The sequence below is a fragment of the Gallinula chloropus genome (assembly GCF_964237585.1).
Source record: "Gallinula chloropus genome assembly, chromosome: 16".
NCBI lineage: Eukaryota > Metazoa > Chordata > Aves > Gruiformes > Rallidae > Gallinula > Gallinula chloropus.
Genome location: NC_140101.1, coordinates 10,776,020 through 10,797,657, shown reverse-complemented (window position 1 = coordinate 10,797,657; position 21,638 = coordinate 10,776,020). Strand labels below are relative to the sequence as shown.

The following is a 21,638-nucleotide window of genomic DNA, read 5'->3' as shown; positions in this document are numbered from 1 at the left end:
AGAAAGCTCTAAGACGCACTCTGGGCAATGCTCAGGTCTGGCTCCAAGAAACCTGGCTTCTTTTTATGGCATCTTTAGGTCAGGAGTTTCCTGTTGATGCCAGCACTGTGATTTCTGCCTGTGTAAGCATGTAAACCGACCGAGCTCGGCAGAGCCTCGCTGGCTGGGAAGGGGCTGGGTTTCACACTGAAGGGGTTTGTTTTTTCCCCCTCTCTTTTTCCCTTTTCCTTTTGAAATAACCCCATTTGGGCCTCCAATAAAAAGCCAAAACATCTGGTGCTGGGTCCTTGGCTGCTGAAATCAGCTCCTCACTGCTGAAAAGCACGGAAGCAATGGAGAGATTTCTGGTGTCGATCAGTAACACTTAAGGTCATGATCATGCATCTTCCCTGTCTGCCCTGGCCTTTGACTTTATGGACCAAGGACATGGAGGGAGCTGTGATGCTTCGTGCCAGGGTGGGAGGTAAATTGTGGCGGTCGGTCAGGCAGCAGGGTGAATAGTAAGGAGCCTTTGAGACTCATTTATTGACGTTCTCTTGGGAGGCCTGAACAAGATGAGACGCTGCCATGATGAAGAGACAGGTCAGCAGATCTCAGCGACGTCGTGGGTGTTTGATGGGTGCAGAGGACTCTTTGGCAGGGCCACCCCAAGCCATGGATAGGGAACCCTGGCAGGGCTTGGGGCTGCTCCCCTTCCCTGGGGGTGGTGGTGAGCCCAAGCTTCTGCCTGCCCAGCTTGCTAACTCTGCATGAAGAGGTGGAAGTTGGTCCTGGTGAACTCCTGATGGATGCTGTCAAGTAATTTGTCTGAGTCCTGGGGGATTTCCGAGAGGACCTGCTGCCCTGGGATGAAGCTTTGCTCTGGGGTGTAGGTGAATGTGAACGAGCTGGAGTAGATGAGGCCATCATCCCTGATCAGCAGGAGCGGGACCGTGATGGGGTATCGCAGCCACCTCCAGTCACTGCCGAAGGCAGAGACATCAGGGACGACACACATAAGGGACTTGGGGCTCCTGGGGACAGTGCAGGAGAGGGAAACGTGCATTAACGCCAGAGGGTGCAGTGCCAGCATGTGTCCATCAGCCTGCAGCTCAGTGTGAAGCTTCTGGCCAGTTTCCCCTCTCCTCCCCAGTATTTCATGCCCCTGTGCCAGGGCTGCATGCTTGCTTGCAGACCCCGGAGGTCCCCGTGTCCCCTACCCACCACAATCCCCAGACTGCATCCAGAGCCAGCAGGCACCAGCCAGCCTCATCCCTGCCACCCCTTGCAATGCTCACACTTGGTTCTATGGAATGGGCAGTGCTGGTGCCCTGTCCCTGAGGTTGGCAGGCGTGTCCCTGCCAGTGCTGCCCAGCGCGGTGCAAAGCCAGCTGCTGGTCCCTGCCTGCTCCCTTTACCTGTACATAGTCTCTGCTTCCACATCTCCGAACCAGACCTTGAGGTGTGCGTGGAAATACTCCCCCTGCACCTCCAGCATGGCCACATCCCCGCCGCCTGTGAGCTGTGGGACACATGGCAGCGTGTGACCTGGTGGAACAAGCCAGATCCTTTCTACAGGATGCTCTGCCTGCACCTCCTGTCCCTGCTGCACCAGTCCAGACCCAGACATTCCCACAGCATCCCGAAACCAGGAGATGCCAAGTTCAGGTATGAGAGCACAGCAGCAGGAGCTGTGACGGGGGCAGGCGATGGGGAGGTGGGGATGGCCCGTGGCCGGTGCTGTGGCTACCTGCAGGGCCGCGATGAGCGGCACGGGGCTGACAGGCTCGCGGACGCAGGCCAGGCTCTCGCTGAAGGTGTACTCCACTGTCTCGGTGCCGATGATGGTCCAGCAGGAGCCATCGTTCAGCAGCTCCCGGTTGGCTTCCCTGGGGCAGGGGGACGCCTGCAGAGAGCATCGCAGCTCCAAATACCTGGCACAGGATCGGGGCTTCTGCTGCAGGTGTCTCAGTACCAGCTTCAGCTTCACTTACTGGGAGAGAGGGACCGTAATGCCTTTGCAAAGACCTCGGTTACAGTGCCCCCACCGAAGCAGGTGAGCCACAAGCAGATGGCTTTGACGTTAATTTGGACACAAACCCCGTTTGCTGGAAGACCCCTCCCAGTGACACGTCCCCCATCCATCAGCAATACAGAGGAGCTTGGAGAGAGGACAGGGAGCACCCCAGGGACCCTCAGCCCCTGCACACCCCTGTACCTGGAACTGGATCACTTTCTCTGTGGAGAGACACAGGTACATGCGGTCGCTGCCCTGGAACTGGAAGGCGCATTTGTGGAGCTGGGAGATGGGCTCATCCACGTCCAGCATGGCATACTGCTTCGTCACCTTCCGGATGATCTGTGGATCAGCAGCACCCCAGGGATGGCACCCTCAGAGCCACAGAGAGCCCAGGTCTGTGTGCCTGATACCCTCAGGGATGGGAGCTTACCAGGGGAGGCAGGGTGATGCCGGTGGCTGTGCAGACCAGCTGGACCACGGAGCCATAGCGGATATACCCTTCCCGCAGGGGGAACTCGCTCCGGGTGCAGCGCTCATCGGCTTGTCGGGAAGGAGAGAGGCAGAGTCACTATGCTGAGCAGCTGGGGAGCAGGGTAACCTGTTCTGCCTGGCTATGTGCAGGTTTAGCTGTGCTCCTAGTACCTCCTTACTGCTTTCTCTGCTCTGTAGGTGCTCACTGCTTGGAGAGATGGCTGCTCCCTGGAGCCCAGCATGGAAGAGTGGGACTGGGATGTGGTACCTTGCAGGGATGCTGCCGGAGGCAGCGTGGGCAGGGATGTTGCTGGGCTCTGACCTCTTCCAGCCAAATTACTTCCTTGGATTTGTGAACCTCCAGCCCAATATAGCTCTCGTGCCCTGGCACACAGCCTGTGTGCCCACAAGGGTGTGATACCAACCCTCAAAGCCAGTGGGAAACAGCCATTAGCTCCAGGCACACAAGAGGAGCACCCAGCAGAGTGATTCCCGAGCCAGGTTCCCACATCCTCAAGGATTTCCCAACCTCTTCTCCCTGGGGAACTGAATCTGCAGGAGGGGAGAGCTGGGACTGGAGGCAAACAGCCCTAGGCATGGCCAGCATCAGCAGCCCCGTGAGGGTCCTTACCCAGGTGGAGGGTGAAGGCTGCCCACTGCCTGGCGCTGGCGATGAAGGCTCCCCCCTCCACGGAGAGGTACCGGGTGCTGACGGTCTGGGAGCGTAGGCGGTTGAAGAGGGAGACTTTGGAGCCCGAGGAGATGCAGACTGTGGGGAGAGGTGGCCAGGTTAGTGCTTGCCAGGTGTCTGTGTGGCTTGAACTGTGGCTTTGTCAAGGCAGGGGAGGAGCAGGCCTGGTTAGTCAGGCAAGCAGCCCATCCCCAGGCTGCCTGTCCCTGCTGGGCTTCCCAGAGGTGGAGAGCACATCGGCATCATGCATCGTGGTGGGCGAACCCTTCAGAAAGACACATCAATATGCCCAGATCCATCCTCTTCTGGGAGTGTCCATGGGCAGTGGTCCAGCCCAGCCCAGTCCAGAGCCGAGCTGTGCTCTAAGAGAGCATCCCACCCTGAGCCCGTGCCTGCTTCCCTCCCTGCAGAGCCACCCCCATACGCACGGTCCGTGTTCTTCAGCGACTGCTTCTTCTGTGAGGGCTTGGAGATGACCTTGATCAGCTTGCTGTGGAAGGTGCCGATCTCCTGCCCGTTGCTGAAGAAGAGCTTCAGGACCAGGCGGAAGTGCTTGCGCTTGTCCGTGTCCGAGATGTACAGCGCCTTGGCACAGCCAAACCCCTGCCAAAGGCAGAGAGGAGCTGCTGGCAGCTCCAGCCCAGCCCCGCCAGCCTTCCTCGCCCTCCTTACCCTCCTCACCACCCCACAAGGACATAATGGTGCCCTTTCAAAGAGCCCCGGGTTCATTTCAAGGGGGAAACGACCAGAGATGTTATTACAGGTGGAATGAAGAGCTGGGGATCGGCAGAGGCTTTATTTACACTGGGGGCAGAGAATTCCTCATGGAAATGAATGTTCACGTGTGATTTATCCCACATAACATGAGAAATAACCCTGGGTTTATGGTTTCCCTGGCGGCCTGGCCAGTATGCCATGCCTTAGCAGCCATGCGAGCACTGCAAACAAAAGCTCTTTTTGTGAGGTTTCTGGCCCGAATCAGACCCCGTGCTCTTCAGGCACCACAGATAGTGCTTTTTTTAATTATTACTTCTTTTTCTCCCCCTATCAGAAGATTCCAGATCTCTGCTGAAGCTCTTGGACTTTGGGATCAACTGGGGTCTTGTGTTTTTTTTCAGCTTTTTATCTGCAAATGAAAGACCTGGCTTTCATCTGGCGATAAGCAGCAGAGCTGCTGATCAGGAGGACGTGCTGGGGCAGAGGGAGCTCTGTAGTTTTTGGCAGCTCTCCTGCCATGGGGCTGCCAACCTGAAAAGACAGTGCTGAGGGAAGACTCTGGGACACAGGGGAGCTTGCCCAGCTGCGTCACAACAGGGTGGCAGAGCGGGAGCAACGAACGAAGGACCACGACATCCCCGGGGACTGGAATGATGGGACATCCCAGGGTGTGGGGTGACACTGGGGACAGCCCAACCCGTTTGTGACAGGGTCTCCACAGGGTGCCACCACGCAGCCCTGGTGAGCATCAGGCTTTACCTTTGCGTCCGGCTGCTCCTCGAAGCTGAGCTTCTGGGTCTCCATCAGGCTGCTGCCCATGCTGTCCAGCCCCATGTACCCACACACCCGCAAACCCGCCTCTCCCAGGTCCCTGGCTGGAAGAAATGGGGAGAAGCACCCTCCAGCCCCCTGTGCAGGCACAAGCTTGGGCTCTGCTCCTCCTGGCACCGTGGGCTGGCCCAGGCTCCAGCCCTCCCCAGGTCTGGACTGCAGAGAGCTCAGCCTCAAGGGGGAAAGAGGAGTTGGGGGGGGGGGGGGCGCAAATTAAAAATAACTGGGGTGACTCTCCCCTTTGTGGAGGTAGAGAGCAGCTCTCTGTGCTGTGGGAAGGGAAGGAGGGAGGGAGAAGAGGTCCCAGGCTGCTGCCCAGCACTTACCTTTTATCTGCTCCTGTTTTAACTTCCATCCAGGCCCGCTCAGGTAGACACAAGGTGGGGGGCAGAAGAACCTGCAGAGACAAGAAGGTATCTTCTTACTGCGCTTCAGCATCCAAAAAAAGATGCCTGGGGGTGACAGGACGGCTGTGCCAAGAGCAGAGACCTTCATCCTGGGCTTGCCAGCACCAGCAGCATCCCTGCACCCTGGGAGGTACGTGGTGCTGTGGTGAGGGGCTGGGGGGCATGGGCAGGGCTGGTGGGAGGAATCGAGCTCTGCTGAAGCAGCTGCTTCTCTGCCCAGCACTGGCTGCCTCCAGCCACAGCATCTGGGTGGCTGCCACATCTGTCGGTCGTGTTGGTGGCCACGAGCCCCTCAGCTGTGTGACAGCCCCAGGACAGCCCTGGGAGGGGGAGAATGGGGTGCCTCCGCTCCCTCCTGCCCAGAGCCAAGGTGGGGATGGGGCCCCCTGCCTCTGCCCGCCTGCCATGTGGGAGCTTCAGCAGGTCAGGAACAGAGTTTGCATTCACAGCCAGCTTTTGAGCCCAACGCAAATAAATCTATAGCCAGGGCTTTGGAAACCTATTTTCCTGTGTTTTATTTGGGTTTCCACTGTCTTTGTGCTTGTGTGAATGGTACAAATTCATCCTCTACTGATGCTGGGTATAGCACCAGCAGAGGAAACGCTGGTGCAGGGGGGAGGCTGGATATTTCGGAGCCCTAAAGTCCTGGGTACGGGTTTATTTAAACAAGTCATCCACAGCATGGGCCCCTAACCCCTGCCATGAAGGAAAACGTCACTGGCACCATTAAACTTTAAGGTGGGAGCCCAGTGCTGGTTTTCTCTCCCTCATCAGACCCTGCGTGGGGTCTGGAGCAGGGGGAGGAGGTTGTCCTGATAGCTCTGCAATATTGAGGGGCTTCTGTCCTGGCTGGGAGACCCTGTCCTAAAATAAAACCTTTGCCTGTGGACCTGCAGCCCCTGGCAGAAGGTTGGGTGTGATGAGGACTTTGTAGGCACAGCCAGCCCAGCCAAGAGCTGTCTGTCTCCTGGGGTCGCTGGGGGCCGGGTGGGTTACGCCTTAGAGGTAGAGCTCGTCACCTCATAACTACTCCACACTCAGTAATAACAGAGGATGATTTATATCACAAGGATTAATGGAGGATTAATTATACTACAGCGCTACAGTCTGACGTCACTGCCCAGGAGTAGCAATTTTGGAGATAGAAGCCAGAACCTCAAGGTGTTTTTGCAGTGGGGGAACGACTCTCAGAAATAGCAGCCCTGGAGACTGTGGGCTCTGATGGAAACGCCCTCGTCCTGCTGTGGCTGTTCAGGTTTTGAGACATGATGTTCAGAGCACTTAAACCACTAACCTTCCCTCCTCTTGGCCTTTGGGGGTAAGGTTTGAATAGCATCTTTCCTTCTTTTACTCCATCTTTCTCATCTCCAGCACTTCACAGGGGGCACCTAACCGCTAGGAATGCCCACGTGGGATGGATGCAAGCTGGGGGTTAGTAGCCTTCTTGTGTTGCTCTGTTCATGGGGACTAACTGATGGGTTTGGATGCAAAGAGGTCATGAGTGGGTGCAGAGCAGATACGTTAAATCATTGGCCTGACCAGTTTAGATTTAGAGAAATCTAGTAAGGCTGAAACAGAGCTTTAGGTATCTGGGATTGGAAGGTGCTGGTGGGGAGGCTGGAGTGATCTCCTACCTTTTCTCGTTGCCGTATGACTTCTGCGCGACCTTGGCGTGCAGTATCAGTACCGTCTGGTCCGCCGGCAGCTGCAGGTACCTCCGCACGCTGTCTCGCAGCAGGTTGGTTTGGTACGGGTTGGGTCTACAAGACAGAGAGGTCCCTTAGCACCATGGGACCAGAACTGGGCTCCTCACCTGGCCCTGCCAGGCCTGTGCCGAGCGGGGAGACAGGATCTCCCTGCGTGTCTGGCCTGGTGGGGTGGGGCAGGTGGGAATGCTTTCCATTGGAAAGCGCCAGAGCTCAGAGGGCATCTCAGCTGCTGGTGAGAGCATCTCACCGGGGCTGGCACTGAAGTTTGAAAGCTGATGGAGCAGTTATCCAAACAAATGCAGGCAGGGCACTGCACCTGCAGCTCTGATCCACGCTGTGCTAAGACTGCCAGCCCCACATGACAGCAGCAGGGCTCTAACTGACCGGTTGTTGTTCCACCTGATGTGCTGGGTGCCATACGGCTGTTCATTGAGTTGAGAACTGATGCTGCTGAGCCCTGAGTGTGCTGGGGGGCTGTCACACAGGGAGGACAAAGCTCCTTGGCTTCTGCAAGGGCTGTAGGGTGAAAATAGCTGCATTTCTTGCCAAGACCTAAGAAGTGGGTGGTTTTGTGGATTCTTTCTGCTCTGTTAACAAGAAGGAGTTCCCAGGCAGGGAAGTCCTACCTTCCTGGGGTAGGTTGGGTGTTAACTGGGTAGTGAGAGATAAGGTGGGTCCAAGTGTGAGGTGCCCTGCTCTGGAACATGTGTGCAAGAGCTGGAGAAAGAGAGGTGGGAGAGTTATGGGGTGTCTACTGGGGAGACCTTCTGTGGTGCTGACTTGCTTTCAGAGGAGATGAGACCACCCACCTGAAGACCATCAGCTCCTGACCTACTGAAAGTCTCTAACCCCCCTCAAGTGCCTACAGCTGGGTGAGAGGAAACCAGAGAAGAGGGAGCGTGTCCTTGGCACATTTGCCAATATTTGGGACATGGCAGCTTGGCACACTCAAGAAATTGCTCCTACAAGGGGACACGATCCGTCTGGTTATGGAAAGGTCTTGACTTCAGCCTGAGCTCACTTCTTCCATGCACTGAGCTCCCTTGCCTTGCTGCAGAGGGGTGTTTGTGCATGCTGGTATTTGCACAGCGGCCCTGTGTTTCTGCTCTGTGTGCCCAGGGGATGTTTTTGGACCTGACTGGATAAGCACCGGACTCAAACCAGATCCAGCATCCTCAGAAGAAAGAATGCTACATGGAAAATGGCTTCAGGCTCTGGCTCTTGACGTCCTGAGGCTGATGAGGGTCACTCATGACCTCTCCCCAGCAGCTCAGAGGAGAAGCGCTGAGGATGGGGGACATCAGCCATGGCCACTCAGGGAAGATCTTTCAAGAGGTACACAGTGGAGCATCCCCATTAAAAACAGTCTCTCTTCCTCTTAAGTGGGCTAGAAAATTGAGGGCACGAATGATCAGATGGGTGCAGAGAGGTAAATCTGGTCCTGCCAAACACCCCAAGGTAGGTTATAGAGAAGTCTGGCTGGGCTCAGAGGCCAGAGAAAGCTCCCAGGGAGCGAAACAGTAAGCAGTCATCCCAGGCAGCTTTTAGAAGAGGTCACCTCCCAGTTCTCTTCTTCCCAGTGCAGCATGTGTATTTGAAAAGGTCTATGTCCTTCACAGCTTCCAGGACCCATGCTACAACTCACTTCAAACATATCTCGCTTCACTTCCAGCTTTCCCAAGTCCTAGGTGGAGCTGATGCTCTCCTGTTTGTTGGCTGAAGACAAAGGTGTCTCACACAAGCCAATGTTTACCTGGAGTCTCCTCTGGCTGAGCCCCACGGGCACCTGGCGCTTTGCACTCTGTGGATCTTCCCATCACAGCTCTGCTCAGTTGTTAGATGGGCAATAAAATCTCCTGCCCCCCCCTTGTTCTCTGTCCTTGATGCCAGGCGTGTGGCTGGATCACCAGCAAGCAGGAATCAACAGAGCTCTGCTGAAATCCGGTTCACAGCTGGTGCTGGTGTCACTCGCAGCATGAGCTGCGCTCAGTGTCTGCAGAACAAGCTCTGTGCAGCCGCAGCAGCCCCCTCCTGACGCAGAGCACACACCGCTCCGAGCTCCTCTCCCCGCAGCAGCACACGGCTCTGGGCTCGGCTTGTCCCGCCGGCACTCCTGGCACAGTGGGAGCAGCTCCTGCGCCAGACAGCCCCTTGGATCACCATCAGGGCCTGGAGCATCTCCCCTTGTGAGGAGAGGCTGAATAAGCTGGGGCTGGTCAGTCTTGAGAAGAGAAGACTAAGGGGGCATCTAATTAATGTCTATAAGTATCTGAAGCAGGGGATGCAGGGGGAATCAGCCAGCCCCTTTTCAGTGTCTGTGGAGACAGGACCAGGGGCAATGGCTGCAAGTTGGAGCACAGGAAGTTCCGCACCAACATGGGGAAGAACTTTTACACAGTGAGGGTGACAGAGCACTGGGACAGGCTGCCCAGGGAGGTGGTGGAGTCTCCTTCTCCGGACATATTCAAGACCCATCTGGACACTGACCTGTGCAGTATGAGCTGGGGAGCTGCTTTGGCAAGGAGGGTGGACCCGATGATCTCTCGAGGTGCCTTCCAACCCCTACAATTCTGTGATTCTGTGATCAGTGTCTCCCGTGCTGTGGCTGGATGGGTTCCCTCCCAACCTCCAATGTGGGGCTGGGAGTCTCTTGCTCTGGCATGTTCAAATTGAAGATTATCGACCAGTTTCCCACCAGTGCCCACTCCAGGGTGGGTTACTCAGTCTTGCTGAAAAGCTCCACTCCAGCCCATCTACCGAATGGTTTGTATCTCTGCACAGCCAAAGATCCTCTACAAAAGTTGTTTGATCTCTTTCCATACAGGCAGTATGCTGCTGTCTCATTCTGCTGCCAGGCAGTGATGTGATTTCAGCTTTGGTCTGCCTTTGATCTGCAGGGACACATGCTCCATCTCTCGTAGTGTCACTCACAGGCAACGCAGAGCTTGTGGTCTGCCTGGGAAGCACTGATCCCTGGGAAGCACCGATCCCTGTGAAGCTGCTGAGCTGGGAGCTGCCAGAGGGAACCTCTTCCATCAACCCATCAATAGAGCAAGGTACCGAGGCCAGGCAGGGAGTGTTCAGGAGCAAATTGCCAAAACCTCTGGATTAAGACGTGTGCTGACAGTGTGGCCGGCAGCAATGCCTGCCCGGGGGGAGCCTCCCATGGCACTGGCTCGGGGCAGGGCCAGGCTTGTGCAGGTATCCTGCATCCGTAGGTAATCCCAGAGGCACGTGGGTTACTGCCTGGAGCTTATTAAAGAGCCGTCTGGAATAATTATCCACATGCTATTTACATGCACGCCAGAGGCAGGTGAGCAGAGCATAGTTCCCCAGCTTTCATGTCTAGCTGGAGAAACAACTGTCTAGAAACATGTTGGGCTATTTTATTTTGTTGCCTGTTCCCTGCAGCCATTGCCTTCCAAACTTGGGGGCTAAGCTGTCTCAGTGACGCAGTTCTGAACAGTGCTTGCCATTCTGCCAACAGGGGCGACCACCCAGCATCCATCATCTGGTTCAAATTTACCTTCGGAGAGTCAAAGGGCTATTGCTGAAGCAGCTCCACACACCCGCCCAGCTCCTTCTGGCACCTACAGCCTCCTCAGGGTTACAGGGAATTATTCACTCCTCCTGACGTTTATTATATTAAATTATTAAAGTGCTTTGATTGTAGCTTGGTGTTAGTTCAGTGTCGTGTTCGCAGCACTGCACGGGCTGGGCTCTTAAAGCCCCCTTTTCAGAGCCCGAGGTCTCAGCTGGGACTCGGCTGCCTGTGCACACAGTTAGGCATTATGTGGTAAAGGGGAGGGGGGGACCAAGGGGGGGCGGGGGGAGACACAGCCTTTCTCCTATGCTGCTGTTTGTGAGCCTTTCCCCCTCCCAGCTCAGCCTGGCGTCGCTTAGTGCTGGGGCTTTAGGTCAGGGTGCGAGCGTGCTTCGAGGTGCATCTCCAGGGGCTTGGCCCTGGGGTTGGAGGTGGGAGATCCCCAGGGCATTTGTGGGTAACACTGGCTGTGTTGCTGTGTCCTCTTCCATGGGAAATGAGGCAGAAGAGGAGGAGTGCCTGGCATGCTTCCCCAGGAGACACAGCACTGCGCCGTCTTGCGAAGGGCTGCCTGAGATGGGCACACAGCTTTGGTAGGCGCAGACCCCACAGCTGCACTGCTGGGTTTAGGAGAGCTGATGTTTAACACCAAGCCTGAAAATCAGCCCTCTCCTTCCTGGCAGTGAGCGCAGGGCATTGCTTGGCACTTTGTCCTGTCTTCTCAACCTGTGCATCGCTGTGTCCCACTGCAGAGCACTGCAGCTCTGTGCATCCCACCTTCCTGCTCGGGCTGCTGTGCTGGGTGACCCAGCCAAGGGTCAGCTCAGCCTTCCCCTGCCACTGCGTTGCACATCCCTGCTGAGACAGCCACACTCATGGGGTGGAACGCAGCCTGGTCCCCACATCACCTTCTGCTCTGCAAGGGCAGGTGGGGCAGGGAGGTCCCACAACACCCTGTGTGTGCGCCCTTGGGCGACGGGGGGAGCAGAAAAAGAACCTTATGGGCACCAGGAGCAGCAAATCACCTGCACTGCCGCTTCCCAGTTCACTCAGGTTCACCAGCTCACTCTGCATGGGAAGGGACCTGATTGTTTCAGTCCTCTGGGAACGAAAGTACCCAACTGAGGACACCAAAATACAATCCCATCAGCTGTTGTCTAGGAACAGAGCCTTCAGACCAATCCTTTGTACGAGAACTTTTAACTCATGGTAACACTGTCCTCGAGTGCAGGCAATGCCGAATTCAAATGCAGAGATTTAATTTGCTGCTTTTCTTGTTTGCCTTGCTGGGAAGCTGGCTGCTCGGTAGTGTGCTGGGGACTTGCCACCACAGAGGGCAGTTGTTCTTTCCTGGGCTTGGGGAAACCAAAGGTACTAATAAAAAATATCCATTTTAGAGGTCTGGGTTATATTTTGTAGAGAGAGGGGGAGAAAAATGCCTGCAGTGCTCTTGGGTATGGAGTCAATGCAATGTTTATGCAAAAGGAAAAGCCATTAGAAATCACAGCAATGAGAAGCCTGCAGTTTCTGGCTTCCCTCATTCTTCAATGCCTCCTTTAATCCAGCCCAACCCAACCCACAAGCCCTTGTATATTCAGGGGTATTTATAAATCCTATATTTTCCTCACTGCACACACACACAAGTGAAATTCAGCCTTTTCTGGGCTTGGGGGATTTATCGACCACACCAATGGCAAACACCAGCCAGGAACAGGAAGCACAAAACCCCTGTGGTGGGGAGCTCTGCAGGGGGACCAGGGGCCAGCCCTGGGGTGGTCACCCCAGGCATAATCCCAGCTGCCCCCCAGCAGCACCAGCACCCTCAAAATGCCTGAGTTTGATAACACAGCGTGGGCTCATCTGCTGGGAAATCCAGATAATGTGGTGCTTTACTGCAGTCTCCTTCTCTGCTCCTGATGCAGCCACTTCTGCTGGTGTGAAGAGGAAGGAAAGTGCTGCTAAAGCACTAAAGCACAGTCCCATCAAGCACTAAAGGTGGTTCCTACCAGCCCCAGACTGATGCAAGCGCTGAGAGGAGGTGGAGCGCTGGGAAGGTCTATTCCAAGGTGTCTAAGAAGCCTCTGCTGAGGATCTCCATCGCTACAGGCAAGGCACATCACTTGGCCTTGCCTGAAGCTTGACCCGAGGCTCTGCAGCCCCCGGAGCTCTGCTTGGCAGCTCCTTGGTTCAAACTCACCCCCAAGGCTGCCTGTGCCCACAACCTGCAGACCCACACTCCCTGCTCGCTGCACTTCAAACTTGGGCTCCCCTTTTCCTGGGGCCTTCCCAGTTTCGGGGGCTCCCAGGCGCGCTCCCGCAGCGTGGGAAGATGGAAGAAAAGAATTAATTAACGAATCAATTAAAAAAAAACCCTCTCCCTGGCTGCCAGGCTCCTGGCAAGGGCCGGGAGTACCCCCGGGGTGCGCACAGCCCGGTGCCGCCGTACCCCCCCTGCCACCGCCCTTCCCACCTGCGCGCAGCCCCCAATTGCCCGTGGGCACCTGCACGGACGGGACCTGCAGGACGGGGCGGGACCCCGTGGGCATACCCCCCGCCCCCCCGCCCTCACACACACCCCCCACCCCCCCGCCTCCCACCCCCAGCACTGCCCCGGGGCTGGGTCGGGCCGCGGCGGCCGTACCCGCCCCCCCCCCCCCCCTCCGCCCGCTCCCCCCGCCCCGTTAAATGCCGCGCGGGGCCCCGCCGCCTTCTAGCGCTGCCGCCGCCGCTCCGCGCACCGCCCCGCTCCGCGCAGCTCCGCGCCCGGCGTACCTGACCCAGTAGCGCGGCGGGGAGCGGCTCCGCGGCCGGCACGGGTGAGTGAGGGGCTCCGCGGGCGCCTCCGCCCCTGCGGAAAGGGAGAGGAGGAGGAGGGAGGCTGTGAGGGTGAGCCCGGCCCCGCGGGGCTGGACCGCGATGCTCCGCGCAGCGCCCAGCGCTTGGCAGCCTCGGGAAGGGTTGGGGGGGTCTTTTCCGCGCAGCGGGGCTGGCTGGGGGTGGGGGAAAGCAGCGACCCTGGGCGTGAGGAGTAGAAAGGAAAGCTGGGGAGTGGGGAGCAGAGCGGGGAGCAGGCGTTATTCCCGAAAGCTGTGGGCTGGAGTCCTCCCGCAGCCCCCCCTTGTGTGCTCCTGTCCCCCCGCAGTGATACCAGCAGTTGCCCTCCCGAGCGCCCCGGCCTGAGGGGGCGGGAGGTGTGTTGGTTTTGGTGGGGCAGGAGGAGGGTATGGTACCCCCCTGTGCCTCTCGGTGCTGGGCGGAGGATGCCAGCGCTTCGCCGTGGGGATGGCGCCGTTTGCAGCCCGCCTGCGCTGCGCACCTTTGCCTGGCTCTCGGGCAGTGGGTCCTGCTCTTAGCAGAGACTAATAAAAGCCTAGCACAGCTGGGCAAGGCGTGCCGAGCGGGAGGAGATCAAGAGCCTACACAAAGCTGAGCTTAGCGGCGTGCCGAGGTTTGCCAGCGCAGTTGGTTTTCAGCACAGCTGGAAAATTGGGGCTGTGAGCGCTCGTAAATGTGTTTGCACATGTAATCGCTCACCTCTGGTTTGTAATTCCAACCCTTTCACAGGGAAAAGTTAGCTTTGGGCCCTTTTGTTCCAAGCAATTGTGTGGGAAAACCTGTTTGGAAAATCAGATTATTCTGCCCTCGGAGTATCTGTGCTGACACGCAGCCATCTGAGTGGAGCTGGGCACACGCACGTTGTGGTGGGATCTTCTGCACAGACCCAGAGGAATTTTGCTTCAATTGAGCCCAGATTATTTCTATAGTTACTGTGAAGCCTTCCCCATGGGACCCTCTGTAGCATCTCTTGATAGCAAGGATGATTTGTTTTATGTTCCCAAGAACAGGAGCAATTAATCACAGGCAGGGAGCTTGAAGGTTCTCAGGAACAAGTAGAAACTGCATTTCACAAGCAGATTCTTGTGATCTCTTCAGGGATTCATTACATTGGCATTTGAAATCGGCAAAAAGTGTGCGGGGGAGCATCTGCTCTCAGATCTCAGCCCTGATATTTGCCACCAGGGTATGGATACATTTGGCCTCACACTTGAAATACAAATTCCCATCTGGAAGGCATGCAAGAGGTCTCTGTGTCTGTAGTAAAAGCAGCGCGTTCCACTGGAGCAGGCAGAGTATTGCTGCATCCAAGTGGGAAAAAGCTGTGGTTGATCTTGGTGGAAGTTGTAACTTTCATTTTTCTTGAAGAATTAAAGGAGATTTATGAGATTAGTCCAAGACAGACTCGAGAGCTGCTCTTGTTGGCTACGGTAAGGAAAGCCAACAAGGCAGCCCATTGTAGGCAAGCTGTGGTCACAGAAGATGTTTATGCTCTGACTGCTCATAGCACAGCATTTCCCTCGAGGTTGGCATTAGGGGTTAAAGGTTTTCAAGAGAAACCTTTGTTTAAACATCTTTAAAGTTTCCAATAGGGGCCCCTTTGTTCTCTTTGGGAGGAGCAGTGTGCCTGCCTGCCCACAGCCTCAGCGCTCCTGAAATGCCACTTACAAACGCAGGATGAACTGGGCTGCAGTGTGGAGTGGGGAGATAAATAGTGTTTGGATCTGCACACCTACACATGTGTGTGAAGGACAGGCAGGCACCGTGTGGGTGGATTAATGGGACCTAGGAGAAAACACAAGGGATTGGGGGGAAAAATGTATTGGTGCCTATGAAGAAACTTATAAAAATCAGCTACTCCCCTAGAGCCAGTCGGTCCCTCTCCTGCCAGATGACACACATGTCCCCTCCAGCCATGCCAAGAGGCTGAGTGGCTCCTGCTGCTGTTGTTACCTCTCAGTAATGGTGTTTTCTCCACTTTGGGCCCAAACAGTGGCAAATGGATCAATTGGGCTCACCTGGCTGACAGGAGCTCACACAGCTGCTGTAAGGGCTCCATTGAGCAGTGGGCACAGGACCTGGTATTTGTGCTCTGTTATCTGCTGCAGGCTGGCAGGAGTCACCCCTCTGTAGGTACTTGATGGACTTTTAGGTATTGAGTAACACTTCTAGCATGTCGAAGACTTTGGTTCATTCTCCCATCCTCGTTAAGTATGAAGGGTTTTAAATCAGCTGTGATAAAGCAGGGGATTGTGTAGACATGCACTGAGGAGGCTCCAGAGACTGGTACATGGCTATGGTGGTGTTTCCAGGTGGGATGTCCCCAGGCTGCTCTGCTGATCCTGTGCTAGAACCTCTTCTGGTTCACAGGCAGCTTGTCCTTCCTGGTGTTTGTTACTAGAGACTGGATCCTTTTCCCCCAGCAAGTTCCTACCCTTGCCAGTGTCTCTTCTGCAAGCTTCTTTCTCACCTTGCAAGCCCTTGGTTGCATGTGTGAATCCATTGCTAACCTGATCCCTCTGGTGACCATTGGGATCTGCTGTGGTCCCTTGCAGAGGGGTGCCTGGGCTGTGTCATTCTGCGTTGCTGGTTTGCTAGTGTCAAAGTTCAGGATTCTTTGAATTGCAGTCTGAGACCCATAGTAGTCCATGGTCTATGTCAGGGATCAGTAGGAGCTGATCTATTGATGCCAGAGACCTGCTCTGCAAAAACCTGTGTCTTGGTTGGCAAATTAGCAGGATGGAAAGATGGAAAAATCCTGCCTTTGGGTGTTCACAGCTCCTACACTGGCAGCTGGACTTGGATGGCTTCCCCAAAGCGTTGCATTAGACACCTCCCTCATTTTCTTCCTCTCTTTGCAGCATCTTGCTTTGGCTTTAACAGTACCAGCCAGGATGAGTGACACCAAACATGTCAGTCTGTGCTCAAATGCCAGGCAGCAATCTCACTACTGCTTCTCCATTCTCCCAATCATCTGCTGAACCTCTCATGTCAAGTTGTTGAGACAGAGGATGGACTGAGAGTGGCTGCCATGTGCTCAGGTGCTCTAAAGCATGTCTGGGCATTTTCTCAACTGTCTGAAGTGCCCATTTCATCCCACAAGGGTCTGTGCCCTCACCCCTCAATGCTGACAGGAGAGCCAGCCTGGGTCCTGGCTCTGCCACAGACTTCCCATGGTCTTGAGCAGGTAGCTTTGACTCTCCTGGTCTCCAGTTCCTCGTGCCACAATGTAGGGTTCTCCATGAGAATCCTAATGAGACCTGAAAACCTCAGAGAAACAACATCCAATTGTTCCCTGTTCTCCTGGAAGCAAAGACCTTGTAGGCACCTTGGCAAGAACCCTGCCAATGCAACAGAACTGGATGACTTCAACTAGTTGCTCACAGGTTGACCAGAAAGGGCTAATCCCACGTAGGGGTGAGCCTGAGGTCAAGTGATCCTCAGCCACGGCCTCACATGCTGCTTCAAGGCCCTGATAAGGTCTTGCATGAGGTTTCCATGCAGCACCTGAGCATGCTGACAAAGACAGGGTGATGCTGAGGCACAAGGGTCCCCAAGGCACCTGCTCTTTCTTCAGCATGGTCAGAAGTGACACCACTGTGGCGCTGGTGGAAGTTCTGTAGTGCATCTCCTCTGGGCTGATGGCATCCTGGTGCAGGGACAGCAGTTCTCCTGCTGTCAGAGGGATGTGGCAGCCATGATGTTAAGTGGGGGCAGTTTCCTGTGCTACCTTGGGGGTTCTCCCTGCAAAATGTATCTAGACAAAGAGTTCAACCAGCTTGCTTTCCAATCTTGAGGAGGCCCGAAAAGTCTCTGTGTGCTTTTCTGCAGCCACCAAACGCTGCTCACTCTCTGCTATTTCAATTAGACATGCAGCAGGATGGGTAGGATGAAGGGGAGAGGCATAAGAATATTCTCCTGGCCCGTTTCCTTGTGCCAACACATTGAGTCACGTCTCCAGAGTGAGAAATACGATATAAAGATTTAGAGAGGGAGGTCAGGCCGTGAATCCATGATTGTGGGGCTGAAATAGCAGGCGCTCGCTGTGGTTGTCTGTGCTGTGTGAGTTTGCTGGAGGTCAGCTGGGGATATTGGTCACAGCAGATTCGGGAGACACACATCGTGCTGGTAACACTCTAGTTGTTGGAGATGCTGTCTCTGATGCACCAGGAGCTCAGCTGACACACTCTGCACCAGCCCAGAAGCTGCTCTGGGCTGTTTCTCCTTCCTTTGTGGTTGGACACGCATACTTCTGGGGAAGTGAATGCACTCTAACACCTTCCTCCCGGAGCGAGATCTTGGGCTGTAGATTGCTGCCTCAGCTTCTGGATGGCCCAGGCCTCCTTTCCTCCAAGGAAAGTGCCTTGGCCCAGTTCAGCTGTCCTCCAGGGACCCGTTCACAGAAAAGCATTTGCCTTTTGAAGAGTCAGTAAGGCAAGTCTTTCCCCTGTTGATTGCTCTCCATCAAAATCTGAAAGTAGGCTGAGATCCCTCCGGTTTCACTTAAACTGCTGGGCTGAGTCTGCCTGTTGTGCAGCTCAGGGCACAAGTGCTGGGTAAGGTCTTGAGTGGGACAGAGAGGAGCAGAGAGGTGCCACCAGCAGTCCAGAAACAGGAGCCTCTCTTGACGTAATTAGTTGAACAAGGGGAATTGGCTGACCACCTGATCTCTTCTTCCTCGCTAGCTCTGTATCCTGCCTCAAAAGGCCACGTTTAATTTGCAAGTGAACACGGCATTTATCCTTGCCTGGTGCTGCAGCCCAGGTACAGAGTGTTTCAGTGCAGAATCTGGCTGGGCAGGAGGCTGAGCTGCAGAGCACCGGGAGTTGTTTTAGGCAGAGAAGGACCCCGTGTGCTGTCATGGAGAACATCTAAAAGGGGATGCTCTGTCCATTGCTACATCCAGCATTTCCCTCCCAAGAGGACTTCAGGTGTCATCTCACAGGACCTGTCCCATGAGCTCTGAGACAAAGGCACCTGTCACTCAGCCTGCAAATGGACCTGGACAGGGAACCTGTTGTCCTCCTGCCCCCTTCTGAACATGCTAATCCCAGTGAGTGCAGGAGCAGGCCCCATAAAACGGGGAATTGGCCTTTTGGGAGAGCACAGGGAGGGAAAGAGAAGTCCCTGCCACATCCAGCAAGGTTTCCCTGTTACAGCACTCCTGCCGATTCGCTCCTGTTTGGTTTGGAGCCATGAAATGCTGTTTGAGAAATGCAGCCTTGTTTTTCAAACAAGGTGTCCTTCCAAGTGGCACTTGGCCCAGTAAAGCTGCCACAGAGTTGTAACCGGAGAGTACTGCGATGTCCTGGAAAGAGTCTGCTCTTGTTCTCCCACACGTGTGTTTGGGAAGAAACAAGGACACACCAGTCCTTAAAAAGGGGGGGAAACCATTTTGGACAGGGAATTCATCCCATTTTCCTGGTCTTAAGGTGCTTGTGCTCCCTGATGTTTCCTTGCTCTGAAAACCATATTGCTGTCCTCTCCTGTGGGATTTGCAGCTCCTTGCCCAGCCTCTGTACAGTATGAGCCTTGACATGCTGGAACTGTGATGAAGGGTAAGGTGAACACTGCCTGTGAAATGGTCCTGAGCAGCAGAGGTGCCATTGAGAGCTGTGCACCTGCAGCCAGGGAGCATCTTGAGTTCTGCATTGTGTTTGGAAAAACCAAGCTTTGGGCAGCCCTGTAGGAGGGGGTGGATCCAGCTCCAGTGCTGTCCTGGACCTCATCTGTTCCCAGGGCTATGGACAGGGTGCCTGCAGTCCATCTCATTTTCCACAGCAAGATCAGATCAATCTGGGAGCACCTCAGAGTTGTCTGTGTCTCTCCAGGTAGCTCTGGCTGTTTCATTGTTCACTGTGCCTGGGGCAGGATGCTTCAGTCATCCCCTCTTGGTCCCACGTGCACTTTTTGGGCAGCCTTTCTCTCAGGCATGAACCTGAAAGATAACTTCTTGTCCTGCTGAGGATGTGAAAATTTGTCTCCCCATCCTCTTGCCTGAAGCCAACTCTTGCTGTCCTGCTCTTGTCCTGGCAGGACTCTTATCCGTGCCCTGGCTCCTGACCCTATTGTGGGGGTTTTTGACACTTTTGTCAAATAACACCCATGTGGAAGCTGAGTTATGGACTCCCAAAAAACCAAACCAGGGTACAAGGAGAGGCAGGTGAGTCTGAGACATCACATCTAGGGCTGCTCTACCATCAGCTGAGGTTTCCAGCACATGCTATTAGCTGGTAGCACATGTGGCATCAGTGCTGTGGACTACTGCCACCCATGACAGTCCACACTGTGTGTGCCTCCTCCTGTGTGCATGGGCACACTGTTGGACAGCCCCCAGCTGTGCTTGTGTTGGGTAGCAGTGGGCTCAGTCAGAGCCCCTGAATGTGCTCCACTCCCTGCAATGTGCAGTGATCCCTAGTCCTGGCTTCTCAGGGGCTCTGGAGCCAGGGAGGAGATGCTGCTGGTCCCACAGTGTGCCACAGGTCTGCCAAGCCCAGGCTGGTGGCTGGAGCTGTGTTTCTTTGCCCTAAATGGAAATCTCTGCTGAACACTGATGTGTCCAGCTCTATGAAATCCCGGATGTGGTTGTACCTCAGCCCTGGCTCATGACTCCATAGCTGTGGTCCCCAACCTGCTTTCCTCCTCGTGACACGGCGGTCAGGGCTTTCCTTGGGCTGTGAATGCGCTGCCCACTGCCACCTCCTGGGCCCTTCTCCCCTTCTTTCTCCATCTGCTTCACCCCCCCTACCATTCAGTACCTAAAGCACCCACACCATAACACGGAGGGGAGGGAGCCAGCCGCATCCCTCCCCTGCTCCCTGCCATGCCCCCTCCTTTTGCCTTGCCCAAGGGGGGATGTGCCTGGGTCTGACCTGCACGGGTGAACCAGAAGAAGAATATTCAGATCTTTTCTGTTAACCTGTAGCCAGGAGAGAGCTGCCAAGGAGGCCAGGCTGAAACCTGAAGCGTCTGTTTTTCCCGAGACTCAGCACTTGGCAGGGAGAGCAGACGGACAAGTGGCGGAGTGGGGAGGGAAGCAAGTGCCCCGAAGGGCAGCGGTGCTGGCGGAGGTGCCTGGGGAAGGCATGCTGGCTTACCTGTTTGCCTCTGGGGATTCATCTCCATGTCCTCCTTGTCCGAGATCACAAGGGGAGCCGGGAAGAGGCTGGGGTCATTGCTGACCCTTCTGTCCTTATAGGTGGCTCTTCCTTTGTGCCATGTACTGGGCGTCTCCTTCAGCCGGGACAAGCAGAGGCTGGTGTTCCCCTTGCATTGCTTGGAAGGGGCAGGAGATGGTCCAAGTGTCCCCCTTGCTTGGCTGCCGCGGGGTTTGGCTGAGCCAGCCTGGCCAGCAGCTCACCCTGCTCAGACCTTTTTTCCTTTATAGCTCAGTGTTATCTCAAGGTCTCCGGCACTGCAGCCGGCACCGTGTTTGCCTTCCCTTGCAGCACCTGCCTGCCAGCCGGCCGCTTCCCAGCCATCTCCCTCCCACGCCTGAGAGCTGACTTGGGGGCAGGGACAACCCCCTCTGAGGGGCTGTGAGTCAGCCCAGTGCTGCCAGCCCCAGGGAGTGAAGACAGCAAGTAGCAGGGGTTAGTTGTCCACCATGGGATGGTGGGAGAGGTACTTGGGGGCATCTGTCCCACCTACTTTGCTTCCACGTCCCCATCAGCCTTGCTGCTGTGTCAGGGCTGGCTGTTATACTGAATAGGGGACCAGGGCACTGTCCCAGCTGGTTCTCTCCTTCCAGGACCGGTGCTGGATGTGTGGCTGAGCCGCCATGCCTTGCCCTGTCCAGGCAGCATCAGTCCCTCCAGCTGTGAGGAGTGCCAAGGCTTCATACAAAGCCGAGATGCTGTTAAAAATAGATCAGTCGTGAACTGGTTTTCTCCTCCTTGGTTCCTGGCCCGAGAGCTCATTCCTGTCTCTGGGCTGGCTTTGAAGCTATCTGGATGCTGCGAGACGCAGGCGGTGTGCCAGCCTGCCATTGCACAGAGGCTTGCAGAGCAGGGAGCTGTGGAGACAGTACCGGTGGCACAGCTGTCCCCAAAATACTCAGTGGTTAGTGAGTGCTCTCTCCTAAAAACATAGTGTGATAGTATTGCTGGGAAAAACATCTGCTATATAAGTGGGGGAATGAAGCTGGGCTGAGGGCGGCTGTTTGCTTCTCTGCTTGCACGTGGTGCTTTGAGGGGCGGCACGAGCACCCACAAATTCCTGGCTGTGGCCACTGACAGCGGAATACAAAGTGGTGCTCACCCCAGCCCCATGGCTTCCTGACAGCAGATACAGAGCTGCAGCCTCCCAGGCTGGCTGGGCTGCTCGTGCTCCCCAGCGAAAGGCGGTGTCTCCCACTTTGAGATGGGTGTGCTGGATGCCTGTTTCCTCTCCTAGCCCTTTTCTGTCCTCCTAACTCTCCCATGTGGCTTTTTCA

General features: G+C 55.6%; 1 protein-coding gene across 1 annotated transcript; it reads right to left on the bottom strand.

Moving 5' to 3' along the window:
• Window positions 1-739: 739 nt before the first annotated feature.
• On the bottom strand, window positions 740-20,329 carry RBPJL (recombination signal binding protein for immunoglobulin kappa J region like; the record flags this gene model as incomplete). Its single annotated transcript, XM_084271792.1, has 12 exons — window positions 740-1,013; window positions 1,398-1,501; window positions 1,730-1,885; window positions 2,198-2,338; window positions 2,430-2,539; window positions 3,102-3,239; window positions 3,590-3,764; window positions 4,638-4,753; window positions 5,036-5,106; window positions 6,751-6,876; window positions 13,142-13,217; window positions 20,302-20,329. 12 exons carry the CDS (start codon window positions 20,327-20,329, stop codon window positions 740-742), a joined length of 1,515 nt encoding a protein of 504 aa, XP_084127918.1.
• Window positions 20,330-21,638: the final 1,309 nt, after the last annotated feature.